Here is a 23518-nt window from a genome sequence, read left to right as displayed (position 1 = left end):
GGGAACCAGGACCCAGTGGTCAGGACTGAGATACAGCACATCTGACCTGGGCTAAGAACAAGAGAGGAGGGAACCAGGACCCAGTGGTCAGGACTGAGATACAGCACATCTGACCTGGGGTTAGAACAAGAGAGGAGGGAACCAGGACCCAGTGGTCAGGACTGAGATACAGCACATCTGACCTGGGGTTAGAACAAGAGAGGAGGGAACCAGGACCCAGTGGTCAGGACTGAGATACAGCACATCTGACCTGGGGCTAGAACAAGAGAGGAGGGAACCAGGACCCAGTGGTCAGGACTGAGATACAGCACATCTGACCTGGGGTTAGAACAAGAGAGGAGGGAACCAGGACCCAGTGGTCAGGACTGAGATACAGCACATCTGACCTGGGGTTAGAACAAGAGAGGAGGGAACCAGGACCCAGTGGTCAGGACTGAGATACAGCACATCTGACCTGGGGTTAGAACAAGAGAGGAGGGAACCAGGACCCAGTGGTCAGGACTGAGATACAGCACATCTGACCTGGGGTTAGAACAAGAGAGGAGGGAACCAGGACCCAGTGGTCAGGACTGAGATACAGCACATCTGACCTGGGGTTAGAACAAGAGAGGAGGGAACCAGGACCCAGTGGTCAGGACTGAGATACAGCACATCTGACCTGGGGTTAGAACAAGAGAGGAGGGAACCAGGACCCAGTGGTCAGGACTGAGATACAGCACATCTGACCTGGGGTTAGAAGAAGAGAGGAGGGAACCAGGACCCAGTGGTCAGGACTGAGATACAGCACATCTGACCTGGGGTTAGAAGAAGAGAGGAGGGAACCAGGACCCAGTGGTCAGGACTGAGATACAGCACATCTGACCTGGGGTTAGAACAAGAGAGGAGGGAACCAGGACCCAGTGGTCAGGACTGAGATACAGCACATCTGACCTGGGCTAAGAACAAGAGAGGAGGGAACCAGGACCCAGTGGTCAGGACTGAGATACAGCACATCTGACCTGGGGTTAGAACAAGAGAGGAGGGAACCAGGACCCAGTGGTCAGGACTGAGATACAGCACCTGGGCTAAGCTAAGAGAGAGGAGGGAACCAGGACCCAGTGGTCAGGACTGAGATACAGCACATCTGACCTGGGCTAAGAAGAAGAGAGGAGGGAACCAGGACCCAGTGGTCAGGACTGAGATACAGCACATCTGACCTGGGCTAAGAACAAGAGAGGAGGGAACCAGGACCCAGTGGTCAGGACTGAGATACAGCACATCTGACCTGGGCTAAGAAGAAGAGAGGAGGGAACCAGGACCCAGTGGTCAGGACTGAGATACAGCACATCTGACCTGGGGTTAGAACAAGAGAGGAGGGAACCAGGACCCAGTGGTCAGGACTGAGATACAGCACCTGGGCTAAGAACAAGAGATGACTCATCCCACGGCCCATATTCATAAAGCGTCAGAGTGCTGATCTAGGATCAGATTTCCCCCTGTTCATGTCATCTCATTCATTGTGATCTGACAGGCAAAAGTGATCAGCATTCCTTCTCTGAGAGGCTATGGCCCCTCGTCTGGATTATTCTAGAAGCTTTACACATTGACATGTGGTCGACAACAGAGCAGCCACTGCAGCCACTGGTTTGGCAACTTTTATTTAACCTTTATTTAACCAGGCAAGTCAGTTAAGAACAAATTCTTATTTACAATGACGGCCTACCGGGGAACAGTGGGTTAACTGCCTTGTTCAGGGGCAGAACGATGGATTTTTTTTTACCTTGTCAGCTCGGGGATTTGATCTAGCAACTTTTCAGTGACTGGCCCAACGCTCCAACCACTAGGGTACCTGCCGCTCCAAAATGAAGCCTCTAGAAGGTAGAATGTAGAATGTAGAATCTAGAATGTACAGGAATGAGCTATGCATACTGACTGACTTCTCTGTCACTCATACTACTGCCCTTCTCTCTCTCTCTCTCTCTCCCCCTTTCTCTCTCTCTTGCTCTCTCTCTCTCTCGCGCTCTCTCCCCCTTTCTCTCTCGCTCTCTCTCCCCCCCCTTTCTCTCTCTCTCTCTCTCTCTCCCCCTTTCTATCAATTCAATTTCAATTCAATTCAAGGGCTTTATTGGCATGGGAAACATGTGTTAACATTGCCAAAGCAAGTGAGCAAGTCTAGCGCTTTCCCCTTTCTCCCTGTCTCGCTCCTTCCACTCTCTCCTCCATTCCCTTCTCTCTCCTCTCTTCAGTCAGATGATTTTCTGAAGGACAACAACAATGCAGCTCAGAGACTGTTGGACGGTGTGAACTACATCTCCCAGAGTGTGTCAGAGCTCAGCGTGAAACCTGCCAAAGCTGTCACTTCCTGGCTCACCGACCAGATCGTCCCAGGCTACTGGAAACCCAACTCCCTCATCCTGGTACGTGGTCCTCACAGCCATCTGGTCATACTGATATAGACACAGCATGGATCCAACATGGCTGATATATGCATTTTCAGAACCAACATGGAGATGCAGTGACTCACTGGCAATGAAGGTTATTTTGAGGGTTGTAATGCAGTATCTGTCTCTTTCTTTCTCTCTTTCTCCCTCTTTTTCTCTCCCTTTTTTTCTCTCCCTCTCTTTCTCTCTCTCTTTCTCTCTCACTCTTTTATGAAGAGGTATGCAGGGCAGTCAGATGTACTTCATTCCAACCCAGTGATTCCCTAAGTTCTCAAGCCTCAGCTGTGCAGTTAACATCTTTAGACGTGTCCATGCTGTCAAGGTTTATTGTTTATGACTGTGTAAAGACTGTCCATTCCTCCTATGACTGTATAAAGACTGTCCATTCCTCCTATGACTGTATAAAGACTGCCCATTGCCCCTATGACTGTATAAAGACTGTCCATTCCTCCTATGACTGTGTAAAGACTGTCCATTCCTCCTATGACTGTGTAAAGACTGTCCATTCCTCCTATGACTGTGTAAAGACTGTCCATTCCTCCTATGACTGTGTAAAGACTGTCCATTCCTCCTATGACTGTGTAAAGACTGTCCATTCCTCCTATGACTGTGTAAAGACTGTCCATTCCTCCTATGACTGTGTAAAGACTGTCCATTCCTCCTATGACTGTGTAAAGACTGTCCATTCCTCCTATGACTGTGTAAAGACTGTCCATTCCTCCTATGACTGTGTAAAGACTGTCCATTCCTCCTATGACTGTATAAAGACTGTCCATTCCTCCTATGACTGTGTAAAGACTGTCCATTCCTCCTATGACTGTGTAAAGACTGTCCATTCCTCCTATGACTGTATAAAGACTGTCCATTCCTCCTATGACTGTGTAAAGACTGTCCATTCCTCCTATGACTGTATAAAGACTGTCCATTCCTCCTATGACTGTGAGACTGTCCATTCCTCCTATGACTGTGTAAAGACTGTCCATTCCTCCTATGACTGTATAAAGACTGTCCATTCCTCCTATGACTGTATAAAGACTGTCCATTCCTCCATTCCTCCTATGACTGTGTAGACTGTCCATTCCTCCTATGACTGTGTAAAGACTGTCCATTCCTCCTATGACTGTGTAAAGACTGTCCATTCCTCCTATGACTGTGTAAAGACTGTCCATTCCTCCTATGACTGTGTAAAGACTGACCATTGCTCCTATGACTGTGTAAAGACTGTCCATTCCTCCTATGACTGTGTAAAGACTGTCCATTCCTCCTATGACTGTGTAAAGACTGTCCATTCCTCCTATGACTGTGTAAAGACTGACCATTGCTCCTATGACTGTGTAAAGACTGTCCATTCCTCCTATGACTGTGTAGACTGTCCATTCCTCCTATGACTGTGTAAAGACTGTCCATTGCTCCTATGACTGTGTAAAAGACCCATTCCTCCTATGACTGTGTAAAAGACTGCTCCATTGCTCCTATGACTGTGTAAAGACTGCTCCATTGCTCCTATGACTGTGTAAAGACTGTCCATTGCTCCTCCTATGACTGTGTAAAGACTGTCCATTGCTCCTATGACTGTGTAAAGACTGTCCATTGCTCCTATGACTGTGTAAAGACTGTCCATTGCTCCTATGACTGTGTAAAGACTGTCCATTGCCCCTATGACTGTGTAAAGACTGTCCATTGCTCCTATGACTGTATAAAGACTGTCCATTGCTCCTATGACTGTATAAAGACTGTCCATTGCTCCTATGACTGTGTAAAGACTGTCCATTGCTCCTATGACTGTGTAAAGACTGTCCATTCCTCCTATGTGTGCTTGTGTTTTCAGCCTGTGATATAATCTGTCTCTGTGCTCTTTGTGTTCTCTGTGTCTCTGTGTTCTCTGTGCTCTTTGTCTCTGTCCTCTGTGTTCTCTGTGCTCTCTGTCTCTGTGCTCTCTGTGCTCTGTCTCTGTGCTCTCTATGTTCTCTGTGTCTCTGTGTTCTCTGTGTTCTCTGTGCTCTCTTTCTCTGTGCTCTGTGTCTCTATGCTCTCTGTGTTCTCTGTGCTCTCTGTGTTCTCTGTGTCTCTGTGTCTCTGTGTCTCTGTGTTCTCTGTAACAGAAATGTCCTAAGTGCAGTGAGGTGTTCCAGGACAACGATACTAAGCACCACTGCCGTGCCTGTGGAGAGGGCTTCTGTGACGGCTTCTCCACCAAGAACCGTCCTGTTCCTGAGAGGGGCTGGGGGCTCACCCCGTACGGGTCTGTGATGCCTGCTTCCTGAACCGGGGCATCTCAGAAGGTAAGGACGGGCCTCCCGAGTGGTGCAGTGCTATCTGTGCCACTGGAGATCCTGGTTTGAGTCCAGGCTCTGTCACAGCCGGCCACGACTGGGAGACCAATGGGGCGGCGCACAATCGTCCGGGTTTCGGGAGGGTTATGGCCGGCAGGGATGTTCTTCTCCCATCGCGCACTATCGACTCCTGTGACGGGCCGGGCGCAATGCACGCTTACCAGGTCGCCAGGTGTTTCCTACGACACATTGGTGCGGCTGGCTTCCGGGTTAAAGCGGGCGTTGTGTCAAGAAGCAGTGCGGCTTGGCTGGGTTGTGTTTCGGAGGACGCACGGCTCTCGACCTTCGCCTCTCCTGAGTCCGTACAGGAGTTGCAGCGATGGGACAAGACTGTAACTACCAATTGGGGAGGAAAAAGGGGTAATAAAACTAAAATAAAAAACGTTAAAAAAAGAAGGTAAGGACATGTTTTTTTCTACAGTGATCCTATGATGTCCCAATAGGTCTTTATTAAAGAATACTCTTAGATAAAACTGTATGCCATATGAACTCGGAATTGCCAGGGACCTCACAATACCACATTAACATGATACTTACTGTAGGTGCCGATACGATACTGTACAGAGCATTCAGAATGTATTCAGACCCCTTGACTTTTTCCACATTTTCTTACATTACAGCCTTATTCTAAAATTGATTAAATGCACGTTTTTCCTCATCAATCTACACACAAAACCCCATAATGACAAAGCGAAAACAGCTTTGAGAAATGTTTGCTAATTTATGAAATAAAATAAAAAACAGAAATACCTTATTTACATAAGTATTCAGACCCTTTGTTATGAGACTCTAAATTGAGCTCAGGTGCATCCTGTTTCCATTGATCATCCTTGAGATGTTTCTACAACTTGATTGGAGTCCACTTGTAGTAAATTCAATTGATTGGACATGATTTGGAAAGGCACACACATGTCTATATAAGGTCCCACAGTTGACAGTGCATGTCAGAGCAAAAACCAAGCCATGAGGTCCAAGGAATCATCTGTAGAGCTCCGAGACAGGATTGTGTCGAGGAACAGATCTGGGGAAGGGTACCAAAACATTTCTGCAGCATTGAAGGTCCCCAAGAACACAGTGGCCTCAATCATTCTTAAATGGAAGAAGTTTGGAACCACCAAGACTCTTCCTAGAGCTGGTCACCCGGCCAAACTGAGCAATCGGGGGGAGAAGGGCCATGGTCAGGGAGGCGACCAAGACCCCAATGGTTACTCTGATAGAGCTCCAGAGTTCCTCTGTGGTGATGGGAGAACCTTCCGGAAGGACAACCATCTCTACAGCACTCCACCAATCAGGCTTTTGTGGTATGGAGGAAACCAGGTACCATCCCTACTGTGAAGCATGGTGGTGACAGCATGATGCTGTGGGAATGTTTTTCAGCAGCAGGGACTGGGAGACTAGTCAGGATCGAGGGAAAGATGAATGGAGCAAAGTACTAAGAGATCCTTGATGAAAACCTGCTCCAGGTTAATCAGGACTTCAGGCTGGGGCAAAGGTTCACCTTCCAACAGGACAATGACCTTAAGCACACAGCCAAGACAACACAGGAGTGGCTTCAGGAAAAGTCTCTGAATGTTTTTGAGTGGCCCAGCCAGAGCCCGGACTTGAACACGATCAAACATCTCTGGAGAGACCTGAAAATAGCTGTGCAGCAACGCTCCCCATCCAACCTGACAGAGCTTGAGAGAATCTGCAGAGAAGAATGGGACAAATTCGCCCAAATACAGGTGTGCCAAGCTTGTAGCATCATACCCAAGAAGACTCGAGGCTGTAATCGCTGCCAAAGGTGCTCCAACAAAGTACTGAGTAAAGGGTCTGAATACTTACGTAAATGTGATATTTCAGTTTTTTATTTGTAATAAACGTGCAAAAATTGATAAACTGTTTTTGTTTTGTCATTATGGGGTATTGTGATGTCATTATGGGGTATTGTGATGTCATTATGGGGTATTGTGATGTCATTATTGGATATTTTGTGTCTATTTAATCCATTTTAGAATATGGCTGTAACGTAACAAAATGTGAAAAAAGTGAATGAGTCTGAATACTTTCCGAATGCTCTTTATGTATTGCATTTCCATACTGTGAATTTATTGCGATTCAATGTTCCAAACATATTGCTCACCATATGTCTGCTGCAGAGGGACGAGAGAGAGTCATGAGAAAACAAGTGTTGATCAGTCATGGAAATAGCCCTCTGTCTGAGTACTGTAGCCCTCTGGGTGAGTACTGTAGCCCTCTGGGTGAGTACTGTAGCCCTCTGGGTGAGTACTGTAGCCCTCTGTCTGAGTACTGTAGCCCTCTGTCTGAGTACTGTAGCCCTCTGTCTGAGTACTGTAGCCCTCTGGGTGAGTACTGTAGCCCTCTGGGTGAGTACTGTAGCCCTCTGTCTGAGTACTGTAGCCCTCTGGGTGAGTACTGTAGCCCCTGGGTGAGTACTGTAGCCCTCTGTCTGAGTACTGTAGCCCTCTGGGTGAGTACTGTAGCCCTCTGGGTGAGTACTGTAGCCCTCTGGGTGAGTACTGTAGCCCTCTGGGTGAGTACTGTAGCCCTCTGGGTGAGTACTGTAGCCCTCTGTCTGAGTACTGTAGCCCTCTGTCTGAGTACTGTAGCCCTCTGGGTGAGTACTGTAGCCCTCTGGGTGAGTACTGTAGCCCTCTGTCTGAGTACTGTAGCCCTCTGGGTGAGTACTGTAGCCCTCTGGGTGAGTACTGTAGCCCTCTGTCTGAGTACTGTAGCCCTCTGGGTGAGTACTGTAGCCCTCTGGGTGAGTACTGTAGCCCTCTGTCTGAGTACTGTAGCCCTCTAGGTGAGTACTGTAGCCCTCTGGGTGAGTACTGTAGCCCTCTAGGTGAGTACTGTAGCCCTCTGGGTGAGTACTGTAGCCCTCTGGGTGAGTACTGTAGCCCTCTGGGTGAGTACTGTAGCCCTCTGTCTGAGTACTGTAGCCCTCTGTCTGAGTACTGTAGCCCTCTGTCTGAGTACTGTAGCCCTCTAGGTGAGTACTGTAGCCCTCTAGGTGAGTACTGTAGCCCTCTGTCTGAGTACTGTAGCCCTCTGTCTGAGTACTGTAGCCCTCTGTCTGAGTACTGTAGCCCTCTGTCTGAGTACTGTAGCCCTCTGTCTGAGTACTGTAGCCCTCTAGGTGAGTACTGTAGCCCTCTGGGTGAGTACTGTAGCCCTCTGGGTGAGTACTGTAGCCCTCTGGGTGAGTACTGTAGCCCTCTGTCTGAGTACTGTAGCCCTCTGTCTGAGTACTGTAGCCCTCTAGGTGAGTACTGTAGCCCTCTGAGTGAGTACTGTAGCCCTCTGGGTGAGTACTGTAGCCCTCTGGGTGAGTACTGTAGCCCTCTGGGTGAGTACTGTAGCCCTCTGGGTGAGTACTGTAGCCCTCTGTCTGAGTACTGTAGCCCTCTGTCTGAGTACTGTAGCCCTCTGTCTGAGTACTGTAGCCCTCTGTCTGAGTACTGTAGCCCTCTAGGTGAGTACTGTAGCCCTCTAGGTGAGTACTGTAGCCCTCTGGGTGAGTACTGTAGCCCTCTGGGTGAGTACTGTAGCCCTCTGGGTGAGTACTGTAGCCCTCTGGGTGAGTACTGTAGCCCTCTGGGTGAGTACTGTAGCCCTCTAGGTGAGTACTGTAGCCCTCTAGGTGAGTACTGTAGCCCTCTAGGTGAGTACTGTAGCCCTCTGAGTGAGTACTGTAGCCCTCTGGGTGAGTACTGTAGCCCTCTGGGTGAGGACTGTAGCCCTCTGGGTGAGGACTGTAGCCCTCTAGGTGAGGACTGTAGCCCTCTAGGTGAGGACTGTAGCCCTCTGGGTGAGTACTGTAGCCCTCTGGGTGAGTACTGTAGCCCTCTGGGTGAGTACTGTAGCCCTCTGGGTGAGTACTGTAGCCCTCTAAGTGAGTACTGTAGCCCTCTAGGTGAGTACTGTAGCCCTCTGAGTGAGTACTGTAGCCCTCTGGGTGAGTACTGTAGCCCTCTGGGTGAGTACTGTAGCCCTCTGGGTGAGGACTGTAGCCCTCTGGGTGAGGACTGTAGCCCTCTGGGTGAGGACTGTAGCCCTCTGGGTGAGGACTGCAGCCCTCTGGGTGAGTACTGCTGTAGCCCTCTGGGTGAGTACTGCTGTAGCCCTCTGGGTGAGTACTGCTGTAGCCCTCTGGGTGAGTACTGCTGTAACCCTCTGGGTGAGTACTGCTGTAACCCTCTGGGTGAGTACTGTAGCCCTCTGGGTGAGTACTGTAGCCCTCTGGGTGAGTACTGTAGCCCTCTGGGTGAGTACTGTAACCCTCTGGGTGAGTACTGCTGTAACCCTCTGGGTGAGTACTTATGTAACCCTCTGGGTGAGTACTGTAGCCCTCTGGGTGAGTACTGATGTAACCCTCTGGGTGAGTACTGTAGCCCTCTGGGTGAGTACTACTGTAACCCTCTGGGTGAGTACTGCTGTAACCCTCTGGGAGAGAGAGGGAGAGGGAGGGGGAGAGAGAGGGAGAGGGAGGGGGAGGGGGAGAGAGAGGGAGAGGGAGGGGGAGAGGGAGGGAGAGAGAGGGAGGGAGAGGGAGAGAGGGAGAGAGAGGGAGAGGGAGGGGGAGGGAGAGGGAGGGAGAGGGGAGAAGGAGGGAGAGGGGAGAGAGAGAGAGAGAGCACGCACATTGGCATCCTATAGACCCTGGTCATAAATAGTATACTGTATACGAACTAGGGTGCCGTTTGGGACACAGACAGAGGTATGAAATTGAAGAAACGTTTAGCAGTAAGGTCCTGTAACCTACCAGCCATCAGCAGTATGTCCTGTAACCTACTAACCATCAGCAGTATGTCCTGTAACCTACCAGCCATCAGCAGTATGTTCTGTAACCTACCAGCCATCAGCAGTAAGGGAGGCAGGTAGTCATCTGCGACAGCCTGGAGTCTCTGCCAAGTCCACCAGACACTGGAGTCAAGAAAACACTAACCATCCATTGTATCTGATGACTAACTACCACACAACAGACTTGTCTTTTAGTTTTCATGTTGAACTAAAACAACTTGGCAGCACTTTAGTAAAAGGGTGATACACCACATGTGAATGAAGGATACAGGACATCTGAGTCGGGGTGAGTGACAGCAGCCCAGCATATTGAGTTCACCCCTCGAAGTGAAATCAGTTATAGCATAAGTATAATAAAATTACAACATAGATATAACACATTTAACACACATTTTTTATTTTTCATTTTATTTAACCTTTATTTAACCAGGTAGGCTAGTTGAGAACAAGTTCTCATTTACAATGGCAACCTGGCCAAGATAAAGCAAAGCAGTTCGACACATACAACAACACAGAGTTACACATGGAATAAAACAAACATACAGTCAATAATACAGTATAAACAAGTCTATATACAATGTGAGCAAATGAGGTGAGATAAGGGAGGTAAAGGCAAAAAAAAGGCCATGGTGGCGAAGTAAATACAATATAGCAAGTAAAACACTGGAATGGTAGATTTGCAGTGGAAGAATGTGCAACGTAGAGATATAAATAATGGGGTGCAAAGGAGGAAAATAAATAAATACAGTAGGGAAAGAGGTAGTTGTTTGGGCTAAATTATAGGTGGGCTATGTACAGGTGCAGTAATCTGTGAGCTGCTCTGACAGCTGGTGCTTAAAGCTAGTCAGGGAGATAAGTGTTTCCAGTTTCAGAGATTTTTGTAGTTCGTTCCAGTCATTGGCAGCAGAGAACTGGAAGGAGAGGCGGCCAAAGGAAGAATTGGTTTTGGGGGTGACCAGACAAATATACCTGCTGGAGCGCGTTTTACAGGTGGGTGCTGCTATGGTGACCAGTGAGCTGAGATAAGGGGGGACTTTACCTAGCAGGGTCTTGCAGATGACCTGGAGCCAGAGGGTTTGGTGACGAGTATGAAGCGAGGGCCAGCCAACGTGAGCGTACAGGTCGCAGTGGTGTGTAGTATATGGGGCTTTGGTGAAAAAACGGATGGCACTGTGATAGACTGCATCCAATTTATTGAGTAGGGTATTGGAGGCTATTTTGTAAATTACATCGCAGAAGTCGAGGATCGGTAGGATGGTCAGTTTTACGAGGGTATGTTTGGCAGCATGAATGAAGGATGCTTTGTTGCGAAATAGGAAGCCAATTCAAGATTTTACTTTGGATTGGAGATGTTTGAAGTGAGTCTGGAAGGAGAGTTTACAGTCTAACCAGACACCTAGGTATTTGTAGTTGTCCAAATTCTAAGTCAGAACCGTCCAGAGTAGTGATGCTGGACGGGCGGGCAGGTGCAGGCAGCGATCGGTTGAAGAGCATGCATTTAGTTTTACTTGTATTTAAGAGAAGTTGGAGGCCACGGAAGGAGAGTTGTATGGCATTGAAGCTCATCTGGAGGGTTGTTAACACAGTGTCCAAAGACGGGCCAGAAGTATACAGAATGGTGTCGTCTGCATAGAGGTGGATCAGAGACTCACCAGCAGCAAGAGCGACATCATTGATGTATACAGAGAAGAGAGTCTGCCCAGGAATTGAACCCTGTGGCACCCCCATAGAGACTGCCAGAGGCTCGGACAACAGGCCCTCTGATTTGACACACTGAACTCTATCAGAGTGGTAGTTGGTGAACCAGGCGAGGCAATCATTTGAGAAACCAAGGCTATTGAGTCTGCCGATAAGGATGTGGTGATTGACAGAGTCGAAAGCCTTGGTCAGGTCAATGAATACGGCTGCACAGTATTGTCTCTTATCGATGGTGGTTAAGATATAGTTTAGGACCTTGAGCGTGGCTGAGGTGCACCCATGACCAGCTCTGAAACCAGATTGCATAGCGGAGAAGGTGCGGTGGGCATCTAAATGGTCGGTAATCTGTTTGATGACTTGGCTTTCGAAGACCTTAGAAAGGCATGGTAGGATAGATATAGGTCTGTAGCAGTTTGGGTCTAGAGTGTCTCTCCCTTTGAAGAGGGAGATGACCGCAGCTGCTTTCCAATCTTTGGGAAACTCAAACGACACGAAAGAGAGGTTGAACAGACTAGTAATAGGGGTTGCAACAATTTCGGCAGATCATTTTAGAAAGAAAGGGTCCAGATTGTCTAGGGGTCCAGATTTTACAGCTCTTTCAGAACATCAGCTGAATGGATTTGGGAGAAGGAGAAATGGGGAAGGCTTAGGCATGTTGCTGTGGGGGGTGCAGTGCAGTTAACCGGGGTATGGGTAGCCAGGTGGATAGCATGGCCAGCCGTAGAAAAATGCTTATTGAAATGTTCAATTATAGTGGATTTATCGGTGGTGACAGTTTCCTATCCTCAGTGCAGTGGGCAGCTGGAAGGAGGTGTTCTTATTCTCCATGGACTTTACAATGTCCCAGAACCTTTTTGAGTTTGTTGCAGGAAGTAAATTTCTGCTTGAAAAAGCTAGTCTTGGCTTTTCTAACTGCCTGTGTATATTGGTTTCTAACTTCCCTGAAAAGTTGCATATCACGGGGGCTGTTCGATGCTAATGCAGAATGCCATAGGATGTTTTTGTGTTGGTTAAGGGCAGTCAGGTCTGGAGAGAACCAAGGGCTACATCTGTTCCTGGTTCTACATTTCTTGAATGGGGCATGCTTATTTGAGGAAGGCTTTTTTTTTTAACTAACCAGGCATCCTCTACTGACGGGATGAGGTCAATATCCTTCCAGGATACCCGGGCCAGGTCGATTAGAAAGGCCTGCTCGCTGAAGTGTTTCAGGGAGCTTTTGACAGTGATGAGTGGAGGTCGCTTGACCGCTGACCCATTACGGATGCAGGCAGTGAGGCAGTGGTCGCTGAGATCTTGGTTGAAAACAGCAGAGGTGTATTTAGAGGGCAAGTTGGTTAGGATGATATCTATGAGGGTGCCCGTGTTTATGGCTTTGGGGTGGTACCTGGTAGGTTCATTGATAAATTGTGTGAGATTGAGGGCATCAAGCTTAGAATGTAGGATGGCTGGGGTGTTAAACATGTTGCAGTTTAGGTCACCTAGCAGCACGAGCTCTGAAGATAGATGGGGGGGGCAATCAGTTCACATATGGTGTCCAGAGCACAGCTGGGGGCAGAGGGTGGTCTATAGCAGGCGACAACGGTGAGAGACTTGTTTTTAGAGAGTTGGATTTTTAAAAGTAGAAGTTGTTTGGGTACAGACCTGGATAGTATGACAGAACTCTGCAGGATCTCTCTGCAGTAGATTGCAACACCGCCCCCTTTGGCCGTTCTATCTTGTGTGAAAATGTTGTAGTTAGGGATGGAGATTTCAGAGTTTTTGGTGACAGGACAACACGGGACAACACAGATACAACACAGATATAACATATTTAACACAGATATAACATATTTAACACAGATATAACATATTTAACACAGATATAACATATTTAACACAGATATAACATATTTAACACAGATATAACAGGTACAGCACAGATATAACAGATTATAACACAGATATAACACATAACAGACACAACATGCAGTTGAAGTCGGAAGTTTACATACACTTAGGTTGGAGTCATTAAAACTCGTTTTCAACCACTCGGCGAGTCAGTTAGGACATCTACGTTGTGCATGACACAAGTAATTTCTCCAACAATTGTTTACAGACAGATTATTTCACTTATAATTCACTGAATCACAATTCCAGTGGGTCAGAAGTTTACATACTCTAACTTGACTGTGCCTTTAAACAGCTTGGAAAATTCCAGAAAATGTTATGGCTTTAGGACAATGTCATGGCTTCTGATAGGCTAAAAGTATCTATATCGACAGTAAAACGAGTCCTATATCGACATAAACTGAAAGGCCGCTCAGCAAGGAAGAAGCCACTGCTCCAAAACCGCCATAAAAAAAGCCAGACTATGGTTTGCAACTGCACATGGGGACAAAAATGGTACTTTTTGGAGAAATGTCCTCTGGTCTGATGAAACAAAAATAGAAATGTTTGGCCTTAATGACCATTCTTATCTTTGGAGGAAAAAGGGGGAGGCTTGCAAGCCGAATAACACCATCACAACCGTGAAGCACAGGGGTGGCAGCATCATGTTGTGGGGGTGCATTGCTGCAGGAGGGACTGGTGCACTAAACAAAATTGATGGCATCATGAGCAGGAAAATGATATGGATATATTGAAGCAACATCTCAAGACATCAGTCAGGAAGTTAAAGCTTGGTCACAAATGGGTCTTCCAAATGGACAATGACCCCAAGCATACTTCCAAAGTTGCGGCAAAATGGCTTAAGGACAACAGAGTCCATGTATTGGAGTGACCATCACAAAGCCCTGACCTCAATCACATAGAAAATTTGTGAGCAGAACTGAAAAAGCGTGTGCGAGCAAGGAGGCCTACAAACCTGACTCAGTTACACCAGCTCTGTCAGGAGGAATGGGTCAAAATTCACCCAACTTATTGTGGGAAGCTTGTGGAAGGCTACCTGAAACGTTTGACCCAAGTTAAAGACAATGCTATCAAATACTAATTTAGTGTATGTAAACTTCTGACCCACTGGGAATGTGATGAAAGAAATAAAAGCTGAAGTAAATCATTATCTCTACTATTATTCTGACATGTCACATTCTTAAAATAAAGTGGTGATACTAACTGAACTAAGACAGACCTAATTTTTACTAGGAATAAAAGTCAGGAATTGTGAAAAACGGAGTTTAAATGTATTTGGCTAAGGTGTATGTAAACTTCCGACTTCAACTGTATAAATATGTCTAGTTTTAGATACCTTGCTTTGAAGTAGTCTACCTTATCCAGCTGATCCCTGATTCATTGAATGAGGGAATAATTTTGTAAAGACTAAATATTTGGTTGTAATGTTGCAATATTTTATATCAGGGTGGCAACCATCCTTGAAGATAGCTAGGGTGTGCAAGTTTTTCTTTTTCCCCAGCCCCACTCCTCGGCTTTTCACCAAAACAGGGGCAGGGAGACGCTTTGTCATGATTTAAACTGCTGATTGTCGCTGTGAAAGGGCAACCTAGTGTACCTTCTTAGGCCTCTCCTCCTCGTAGATTATCCCTGTGTTTGTCCTGCTCTCTCTCCTGCAGCAGCTCCTCCTCGTAGATTATCCCTGTGTTTGTCCTGCTCTCTCTCCTGCAGCAGCTCCTCCTCGTAGATTATCCCTGTGTTTGTCCTGCTCTCTCTCCTGCAGCAGCTCCTCCTCGTAGATTATCCCTGTGTTTGTCCTGCTCTCTCTCCTGCAGCAGCGTAGATTATCCCTGTGTTTGTCCTGCTCTCTCTCCTGCAGCAGCTCCTCCTCGTAGATTATCCCTGTGTTTGTCCTGCTCTCTCTCCTGCAGCAGCTCCTCCTCGTAGATTATCCCTGTGTTTGTCCTGCTCTCTCTCCTGCAGCAGCTCCTCCTCGTAGATTATCCCTGTGTTTGTCCTGCTCTCTCTCCTGCAGCAGCTCCTCCTGTAGATTATCCCTGTGTTTGTCCTGCTCTCTCTCCTGCAGCAGCTCCTCCTCGTAGATTATCCCTGTGTTTGTCCTGCTCTCTCTCCTGCAGCAGCTCCTCCTCGTAGATTATCCTTGTGTTTGTCCTGCTCTCTCTCCTGCAGTAGCTCTCTGGTCGGAGGGTTACAGTAACGGTGCTTCTCAGCGTCAAAGTTGAACCCTGGAGATGGAAGGAAGGAACTACGGAGGGGAGGAAGAAAGGACATGCAAGGAGAGGACAAGGTGGGCATGCAAGGAGAGGACAAGGTGGGCATGCAAGGAGAGGACAAGGTGGACATGCAAGGAGAGGACAAGGTGAGGGAGAGGGGAGGGCGAGGGGAGGGCAAGGAGAGGGCAAGGAGAGGCAAGGAGAGGACAAGGAGAGGACAAGGAGAGGACAAGGAGAGGACAAGGTGGACATGCAAGGAGAGGACAAGGAGAGGACAAGGTGGACATGCAAGGAGAGGACAAGGTGGACATGCAAGGAGAGGACAAGGAGAGGACAAGGAGAGGACAAGGTAGACATGCAACGGGGAGGACAAGGTCGACATGCAACGGGGAGGACAAGGTGGACATGCAAGGAGAGGACAAGGTGGACATGCAAGGAGAGGACAAGGAGAGGACAAGGTGGACATGCAAGGAGAGGACAAGGTGGACATGCAAGGAGAGGACAAGGTGGACATGCAAGGAGAGGACAAGGTGGACATGCAAGGAGAGGACAAGGTGGACATGCAAGGAGAGGACAAGGTGGACATGCAAGGAGAGGACAAGGTGGACATGCAAGGAGAGGACAAAGAGAGGACAAGGAGAGGACAAGGAGAGGACAAGGAGGACATGCAAGGAGAGGACAAGGAGGACATGCAAAGAGAGGACAAGGTGGACATGCAAGGAGAGGACAAGGTGGACATGCAAGGAGAGGACAAGGTGGACATGCAAGGAGAGGACAAGGTGGACATGCAAGGAGAGGACAAGGTGGACATGCAAGGAGAGGACAAGGTGGACATGCAAGGAGAGGACAAGGTGGACATGTAAGGAGAGGACAAGGAGAGGACAAGGTGGACATGCAAGGAGAGGACAAGGAAGGGACAAGGAGAGGACAAGGTAGACATGCAAGGAGAGGACAAGGTGGACATGCAACAGGGAGGACAAGCAAGGAGAGGACAAGGTGGACATGCAAGGAGAGGACAAGGAGAGGACAAGGTGGACATGCAAAGAGAGGACAAGGTGGACATGCAAGGAGAGGACAAGGTGGACATGCAAAGAGAGGACAAGGTGGACATGCAAGGAGAGGACAAGGTGGACATGCAAGGAGAGGACAAGGTGGACATGCAAGGAGAGGACAAGGTGGACATGCAAGGAGAGGACAAGGTGGACATGCAAGGAGAGGACAAGGAGAGGACAAGGTGGACATGCAAGGAGAGGACAAGGTGGACATGCAAGGAGAGGACAAGGAGGACATGCAAGGAGAGGACAAGGTGGACATGCAAAGAGAGGACAAGGTGGACATACAAGGAGAGGACAAGGTAGACATGCAAGGAGAGGACAAGGTGGACATGCAAGGAGAGGACAAGGAGACGACAAGGTGGACATGCAAGGAGAGGACAAAGAGAGGACAAGGTGGACATGCAAGGAGAGGACAAGGTGGACATGCAAGGAGAGGACAAGGTGGACATGCAAGGAGAGGACAAGGTGGACATGCAAGGAGAGGACAAGGAAAGGACAAGGAGAGGACAAGGAGAGGGCAAGGTGGACATGCAAGGAGAGGACAAGGTGGACATGCAACGGGGAGGACAAGGTGGACATGCAATGGGGTGGACAAGGAGAGGACAAGGTGGACATGCAAAAGGGAGGACAAGGTGGACATACACGGAGAGGACAAGGTGTTTCCAAATGCATGTAACTTCCAAAAACAATAATGAAGTGATACACTTCTATCTGGGTTTGAGCCCAGCCTGTGTGGCACTAGACTGTGTTAGCCCTCTGATCTAAAGCCTACCACTAGGTCTTAGGTCCTGGAGCTTGTCCAAGTCAGGCCAGGTGTGGTTCACCTAATGTCTCTGATACAGTCAGGCCAGGTTTTGTTCACCAAGAAGTCTCTGATACAGTCAGGCCAGGTTTTGTTCACCAAGAAGTCTCTGATACAGTCAGGCCAGGTGTGGTTCACCTAATGTCTCTGATACAGTCAGGCCAGGTGTGGTTCACCTAATGTCTCTGATACAGTCAGGCCAGGAGTGGTTCACCTAATGTCTCTGATACAGTCAGGCCAGGAGTGGTTCACCTAATGTCTCTAATACAGTCAGGCCAGGTTTTGTTCACCAAGAAGTCTCTGATACAGTCAGGCCAGGTGTGGTTCACCTAATGTCTCTCAGCAGAGCTAAGGATGAGGAATACTATGAGACGGCAGCATCAGAACGAGGCCTACTCTCTGGAGTCCTGTCTCTGAAGGAGGGGCCTGCACCACTGCTGCCATTTAACCAGGCAAGTCAGTTAAGAACAAATTCTTATTTACAATGACGGCCGAGGGAACAGTGGGTTAACTGCCTTGTTCAGGGGAACGGTGGGTTAACTGCCTTGTTCAGGGGAACGGTGGGTTAACTGCCTTGTTCAGGGGATCAGTGGGTTAACTGCCTTGTTCAGGGGAACAGTGGGTTAACTGCCTTGTTAGGGGAACGGTGGGTTAACTGCCTTGTTCAGGGGAACGGTGGGTTAACTGCCTTGTTCAGGGGAACAGTGGGTTAACTGCCTTGTTCAGGGAACGGTGGGTTAACTGCCTTGTTCAGGGAACGGTGGGTTAACTGCCTTGTTCAGGGAACGGTGGGTTAACTGCCTTGTTCAGGGGAACAGTGGGTTAACTGCCTTGTTCAGGGATCAGTGGGTTAACTGCCTTGTTCAGGGGAACAGTGGGTTAACTGCCTTGTTCAGGGGAACAGTGGGTTAACTGCCTTGTTCAGGGGAACAGTGGGTTAACTGCCTTGTTCAGGGGAACAGTGGGTTAACTGCCTTGTTCAGGGGAACAGTGGGTTAACTGCCTTGTTCAGGGGAACAGTGGGTTAACTGTCTTGTTCAGGGAACAGTGGGTTAACTGCCTTGTTCAGGGAACAGTGGGTTAACTGTCTTGTTCAGGGGAACAGTGGGTTAACTGTCTTGTTCAGGGGAACAGTGGGTTAACTGCCTTGTTCAGGGGAACAGTGGGTTAACTGCCTTGTTCAGGGGAACAGTGGGTTAACTGCCTTGTTCAGAGGAACAGTGGGTTAACTGCCTTGTTCAGGGGAACAGTGGGTTAACTGCCTTGTTCAGGGGAACAGTGGGTTAACTGCCTTGTTCAGGGGAACAGTGGGTTAACTGCCTTGTTCAGAGGCAGAACAACAGATTATTAGCTTGTCAGCTCGGGGATTTGATCTATGTGACAAAACAAGCAGGTAAAGTATAGAAAATCATTGCACCATCTAAAACCACTGTGGAATATTTTTTTGAAAACCATAAAAATGATATTTTCAGATGTTTGAAACTGCTTCTACACCTGCATTGCTTGCTGTTTGGGGTTTTAGGCTGGGTTTCTGTACAGCACTTTGAGATATCAGCTGATGTACGAAAGGGCTAAATAAATACATTTGATTTGATTTGATCGACTAAAGAGAGTAAAATACTCAACAACAAAAAAAGAAGAAACTTAAGCACAGGAAGCATAGAAATAGCTCACATAGAACAGATCTACTACTTCTTATACTTGCTTTCGATGAGAATGACAGATCTATAACTCACATTTCTATGTGAATTTTGTCAGGTCGCCCCCCCCCAAAATGACATATTGCAGCTTTAAAATAAAATGGTGTCGTCCGTGTATTAATAAGAGATTGCGATGTTGATCAAATATATTATTGAACATTCTGGTTACACCTGCATCGCTTGCCGTCTGGGGTTTTAGGCTGGGTTTTCTGTACAGCACTTTGTGATATCGGCTGATTGTAAGAAGGGCTTTATAAATACATTTGATTTGATTGGAGGAGCTTGACACAAAGTTCATCTACCTGCTACAATGCTGCGTCCATGTGACCAATGTTACACACCCGCTAGCCAAACCTCATTGGTTTATCGCCTGACAATAACGGCCCTCTTTGCGGCTTTACGATTGGACGCGTGTGCTTTCAATCACTCTCCCCCTCCTCTAAAAGGAAATCTAACATTTTTAAGATCATTCTCATGAACTAAACATTGGAACAGAGAGTGTAAAAGATGCTTTTGTTGTCTGTAGTTTTTGACCTTTATTTTACTAGGCAAGTCAGTTAAGAACAAATTCTTATTTTCAATGACGGCCTAGGAACAGTGGGTTAACTGTCTGTTCAGGGGCAGAACGACAGATTTATACCATGTCAGCTCAGGGATTTGAACTTGCAACCTTCCGATTACTAGTCCAACGCTCTAACCACTAGGCTACCCTGCCGCCCCTCCACTCTAACCACTAGGCTACCCTGCCGCCCCTCCACTCTAACCACTAGGCTACCCTGCCGCACCTCCACTCTAACCACTAGGCTACCCTGCCGCCCCTCCACTCTAACCACTAGGCTACCCTGCCGCCCCTCCACTCTAACCACTAGGCTACCCTGCCGCCCCTCCACTCTAACCACTAGGCTACCCTGCCGCCCCTCCACTCTAACCACTAAGCTACCCTGCCGCCCCTCCACTCTAACCACTAGGCTACCCTGCCGCCCCTCCACTCTAACCACTAGGCTACCCTGCCGCACCTCCACTCTAACCACTAGGCTACCCTGCCGCCCCTCCACTCTAACCACTAGGCTACCCTGCCGCCCCTCCACTCTAACCACTAGGCTACCCTGCCGCCCCTCCACTCTAACCACTAGGCTACCCTGCCGCCCCTCCACTCTAACCACTAGGCTACCCTGCTGCCCCAGTGTGACAGTAGTTGTGATTTGTTTACGTCCTAGATAGAGCATCGGCCATTGCTTTGTTTGAATTTCCTGTGTAAACAAACCTTCATGTGTAACTTAGGCTTCTACAATATATACATCTAAATCTACCTCATGTTAATGTGTTTTACTTCACTGTTACATAATATTATATATATCTTCTCGTACCATTCTATTTGTTTTGCTAAATGCCACTGAATGAAGAAGAGTCTCCATATAAGCATTTAGCTATACTCGCAATAACATCTGCTAACCACGTGTAAGTGACCAATAACATTTGATTTGATATGCAGAGAAAATAAAGATGGTCTGTTTGGGACAGGCACAAAGGAACACAGGACAACTGGCATTGCTTTTGTTTTCCCTGCTAGAAAACGCAGCCACTCCTTGCTGTATCTGTTTCATATACCCCGGGGATATACCTACACTATGTAAATGACTTATACTGACTAGTAAGTACACTGTAATGATTTACATGTGTGCAATATAAAGTTGTACTGTACGTAGCCTTGGCTCATCGTCTTTACGAAACGCTTTTGACAGTTTTCTCCTAAACCACGCCTTTGCTCCTGCATCCTGGTATTGTATTGGTTAAGGAGCAGGTCGCCTAGGATCTTACTGGTTGTTTTTTTCATAGGGTCCCAAACAGCTCCGAGATTTGGAATGTTTGCTTACTGTCTAGTAGCAAAATGGCGACTGTCATTCAGAATCCTCTCAAATCGTAAGTAATTCTCAAAATGCTATATTCTATACCAAGAAAACGTTTTCGCTGGCATGCAATGGTTGCGCTCAATAAGTGGAAAAGGACAACAAATTGAGTGGAATAATGCAATTTGCTATTTTGATGTTATATGATGTTTATAAACATATCACACCGTGCACGTTAGGACAAATATGCGTCGTTTTGTTCGTATTTATTGGTTTCTACACTAATGTTTCCGGTGTACAAAGCATATCATGCGCACGCTTTTAAGAAAATATTTGTCTATGCATGAAACAACAATGTTCTGCGTGGACAACTCAATTGTGGAGTTTTTTATCTTATTTTTCAAAAGTTGTTTCATATTCGGATACATTTATAGACTAAGAACTGTAGAATAAGTATTTGTTGATCTTTCACATTTACTATTCCATTGTCCTGGTCCGTTTTATTACTTAGAATTAATGTCAACCAACAAGCGCTTCTGGTGCGCACCCTTATTGAGAGACAGCCTACAGTCTGTCTGCCCATCACTCAAAGATGTATTGTGTGGGTTTATTTTCCCACTGAAACACATATGGAGTACCCTGATAGACACTCACAAGTGTTGCAAAAAATGATAGGCTATTATTTGAGTATGCATCGGACAGCTTTTTACTGTCTGCGACAAATCGATCAGGCTGAGCGGGCATGAGCCGTGTCGGCGGAGGGAAACTACAGTATTTACAACCAGTGCCATCAGGGATCGCTTTCTAGGAATCCGCGTATAGGCCTAGTTGTGTAATGTGATGAATAACAAGTCTGACTGTGTGTGTCAATATTGTCAACACTGTTTTGGACTCTTCTCTCGTCATTGCTGCTCTCCTGTAGTCATGGCTGCCTGCTGCCTGAACATAACCTTGTCTCTGTGTAAAGGTGGTACAGCTCTATCTGTCTGTGAGAAGTGACATGGATCTATTCACAGACAGGCTGTATGTCTCTGTCCCAAAATAGGGAACCCTATTCCCTATGTAGTGTACTACCTTTGACACCCTATTTATGGAATAGAGAGCCATTTGGGACACAATCAGACGCTCCCAGGTAGACACAGACTATCAGGAGATATTTACCCACATTTGCAGTGGAATGTAGTGAAGGGGTCTGGCACAGAGTAATGACACAGCTTATTGTTGGAGTGGTAGTCGTGAAAACAGGCTGCATTCCTGGTCTACACTGAATAAGCTACGTTGTTTTGTCTGACAGATGGCCCTTCACTAACAGCAGAGCAGAGCAACCAGACACAGTGCAGTCAACATGTTTGTGTCCGGATATAGGCTGAAATATGCATTCAGTTACACAAGATACCTACTTCCTTATGATGCCACTCATCGTCTCTTGGCTATTACCATTCAATGGAGTAGCTGGCCAGTGGACTGTATTCCAGTCTGCCTATATCATATTAATTAACCTGTCCCAGTCTGTCTATATCATATTATTGAACCTGTCCCAGTCTGTCTATATCATATTATTGAACCTGTCCCAGTCAGTTTATATCATATTATTGAACCTGTCCCAGTCTGTCTATATCATATTATTGAACCTGTCCCAGTCTGTCTATATCATATTATTGAACCTGTCCCAGTCTGTCTATATCATATTATTGAACCTGTCCCAGTCTGTCTATATCATATTATTGAACCTGTCCCAGTCTGTCTATATCATATTATGTAACCTGTCCCCGTCTGTTTATACCATATTATTTAACCTGTCCCAGTCTGTCTATATCATATTATTTAACCTGTCCCAGTCTGTCTATATCATATTATTTAACCTGTCCCAGTCTGTTTATATCATATTATTGAACCTGTCCCAGACTGTATTCCAGTCTGTCTATATCATATTATTGAACCTGTCCCAGTCTGTCTATATCATATTAAATAACCTGTCCCAGTTTGTCTATATCATATTATTTAATCTGTCCCAGTCTGTCTATATCATATTATTGAACCTGTCCCAGACTGTAGCCCAGTCTGTCTACATCATATTATTTAACCTGTCCCAGTCTGTAGCCCATCTGTCTATATCATATTATTAACACTGTCCCAGTCGGTCTATATCATATTATTGAACCTGTCCCAGTCTGTTTATATCATATTATTTTACCTGTCCCAGTCCGTCTATATCATATTATTTAACCTGTCCCAGTCTGTTTATATCATATTATTGAACCTGTCCCAGTATGTCTATATCATATTATTGAACCTGTCCCAGTCTGTCTATATCATATTATTGAACCTGTCCCAGACTGTATTCCAGTCTGTCTATATCATATTATTGAACCTGTCCCAGTCTGTCCATATCATATTATTGAACCTGTCCGAGTTTGTCTATATCATATTTTTAATCTGTCCCAGTCTGTCTATATCATATTATTGAACCTGTCCCAGACTGTAGCCCAGTCTGTCTACATCATATTATTTAACCTGTCCCAGTCTGTAGCCCATCTGTCTATATCATATTATTAACACTGTCCCAGTCGGTCTATATCATATTATTTAACCTGTCCCAGTCTGTTTATATCATATTATTGAACCTGTCCCAGTATGTCTATATCATATTATTGAACCTGTCCCAGTCTGTCTATATCATATTATTGAACCTGTCCCAGACTGTATTCCAGTCTGTCTATATCATATTATTTAACCTGTCCCAGTCTGTCCATATCA

General features: G+C 46.8%; 1 protein-coding gene and 1 pseudogene across 3 annotated transcripts in view; both read left to right on the top strand.

Moving 5' to 3' along the window:
* LOC112218021 overlaps positions 1 to 14966 on the top strand; it is a 32250-nt pseudogene extending 17284 nt beyond the window's left edge.
* LOC112240115 (zinc finger protein DPF3) overlaps positions 4633 to 23518 on the top strand; it is a 109310-nt gene continuing 90424 nt past the window's right edge. Inside the window, exon 1 of one of the 3 annotated variants that reach the window (XM_042301027.1) lies at positions 4633 to 4702. Coding sequence is in view for 2 of the 3 variants with exons in the window: in XM_042301024.1 (XP_042156958.1) it covers positions 20803 to 20834 (32 nt within the window). In the remaining variant the exon portion in view is untranslated. Of the gene's footprint in view, positions 4703 to 20719; positions 20835 to 23518 lie in introns of those variants that run through there. The other 2 variants (XM_042301024.1, XM_042301022.1) reach the window with 2 other exon arrangements.

This window comes from Oncorhynchus tshawytscha, linkage group LG18, assembly GCF_018296145.1.
Source record: "Oncorhynchus tshawytscha isolate Ot180627B linkage group LG18, Otsh_v2.0, whole genome shotgun sequence".
NCBI classification, from domain to species: Eukaryota; Metazoa; Chordata; class Actinopteri; order Salmoniformes; family Salmonidae; genus Oncorhynchus; species Oncorhynchus tshawytscha.
Note: the sequence above shows the minus strand (reverse complement) of the source record. Positions and strands in the feature narration are given on the sequence as shown.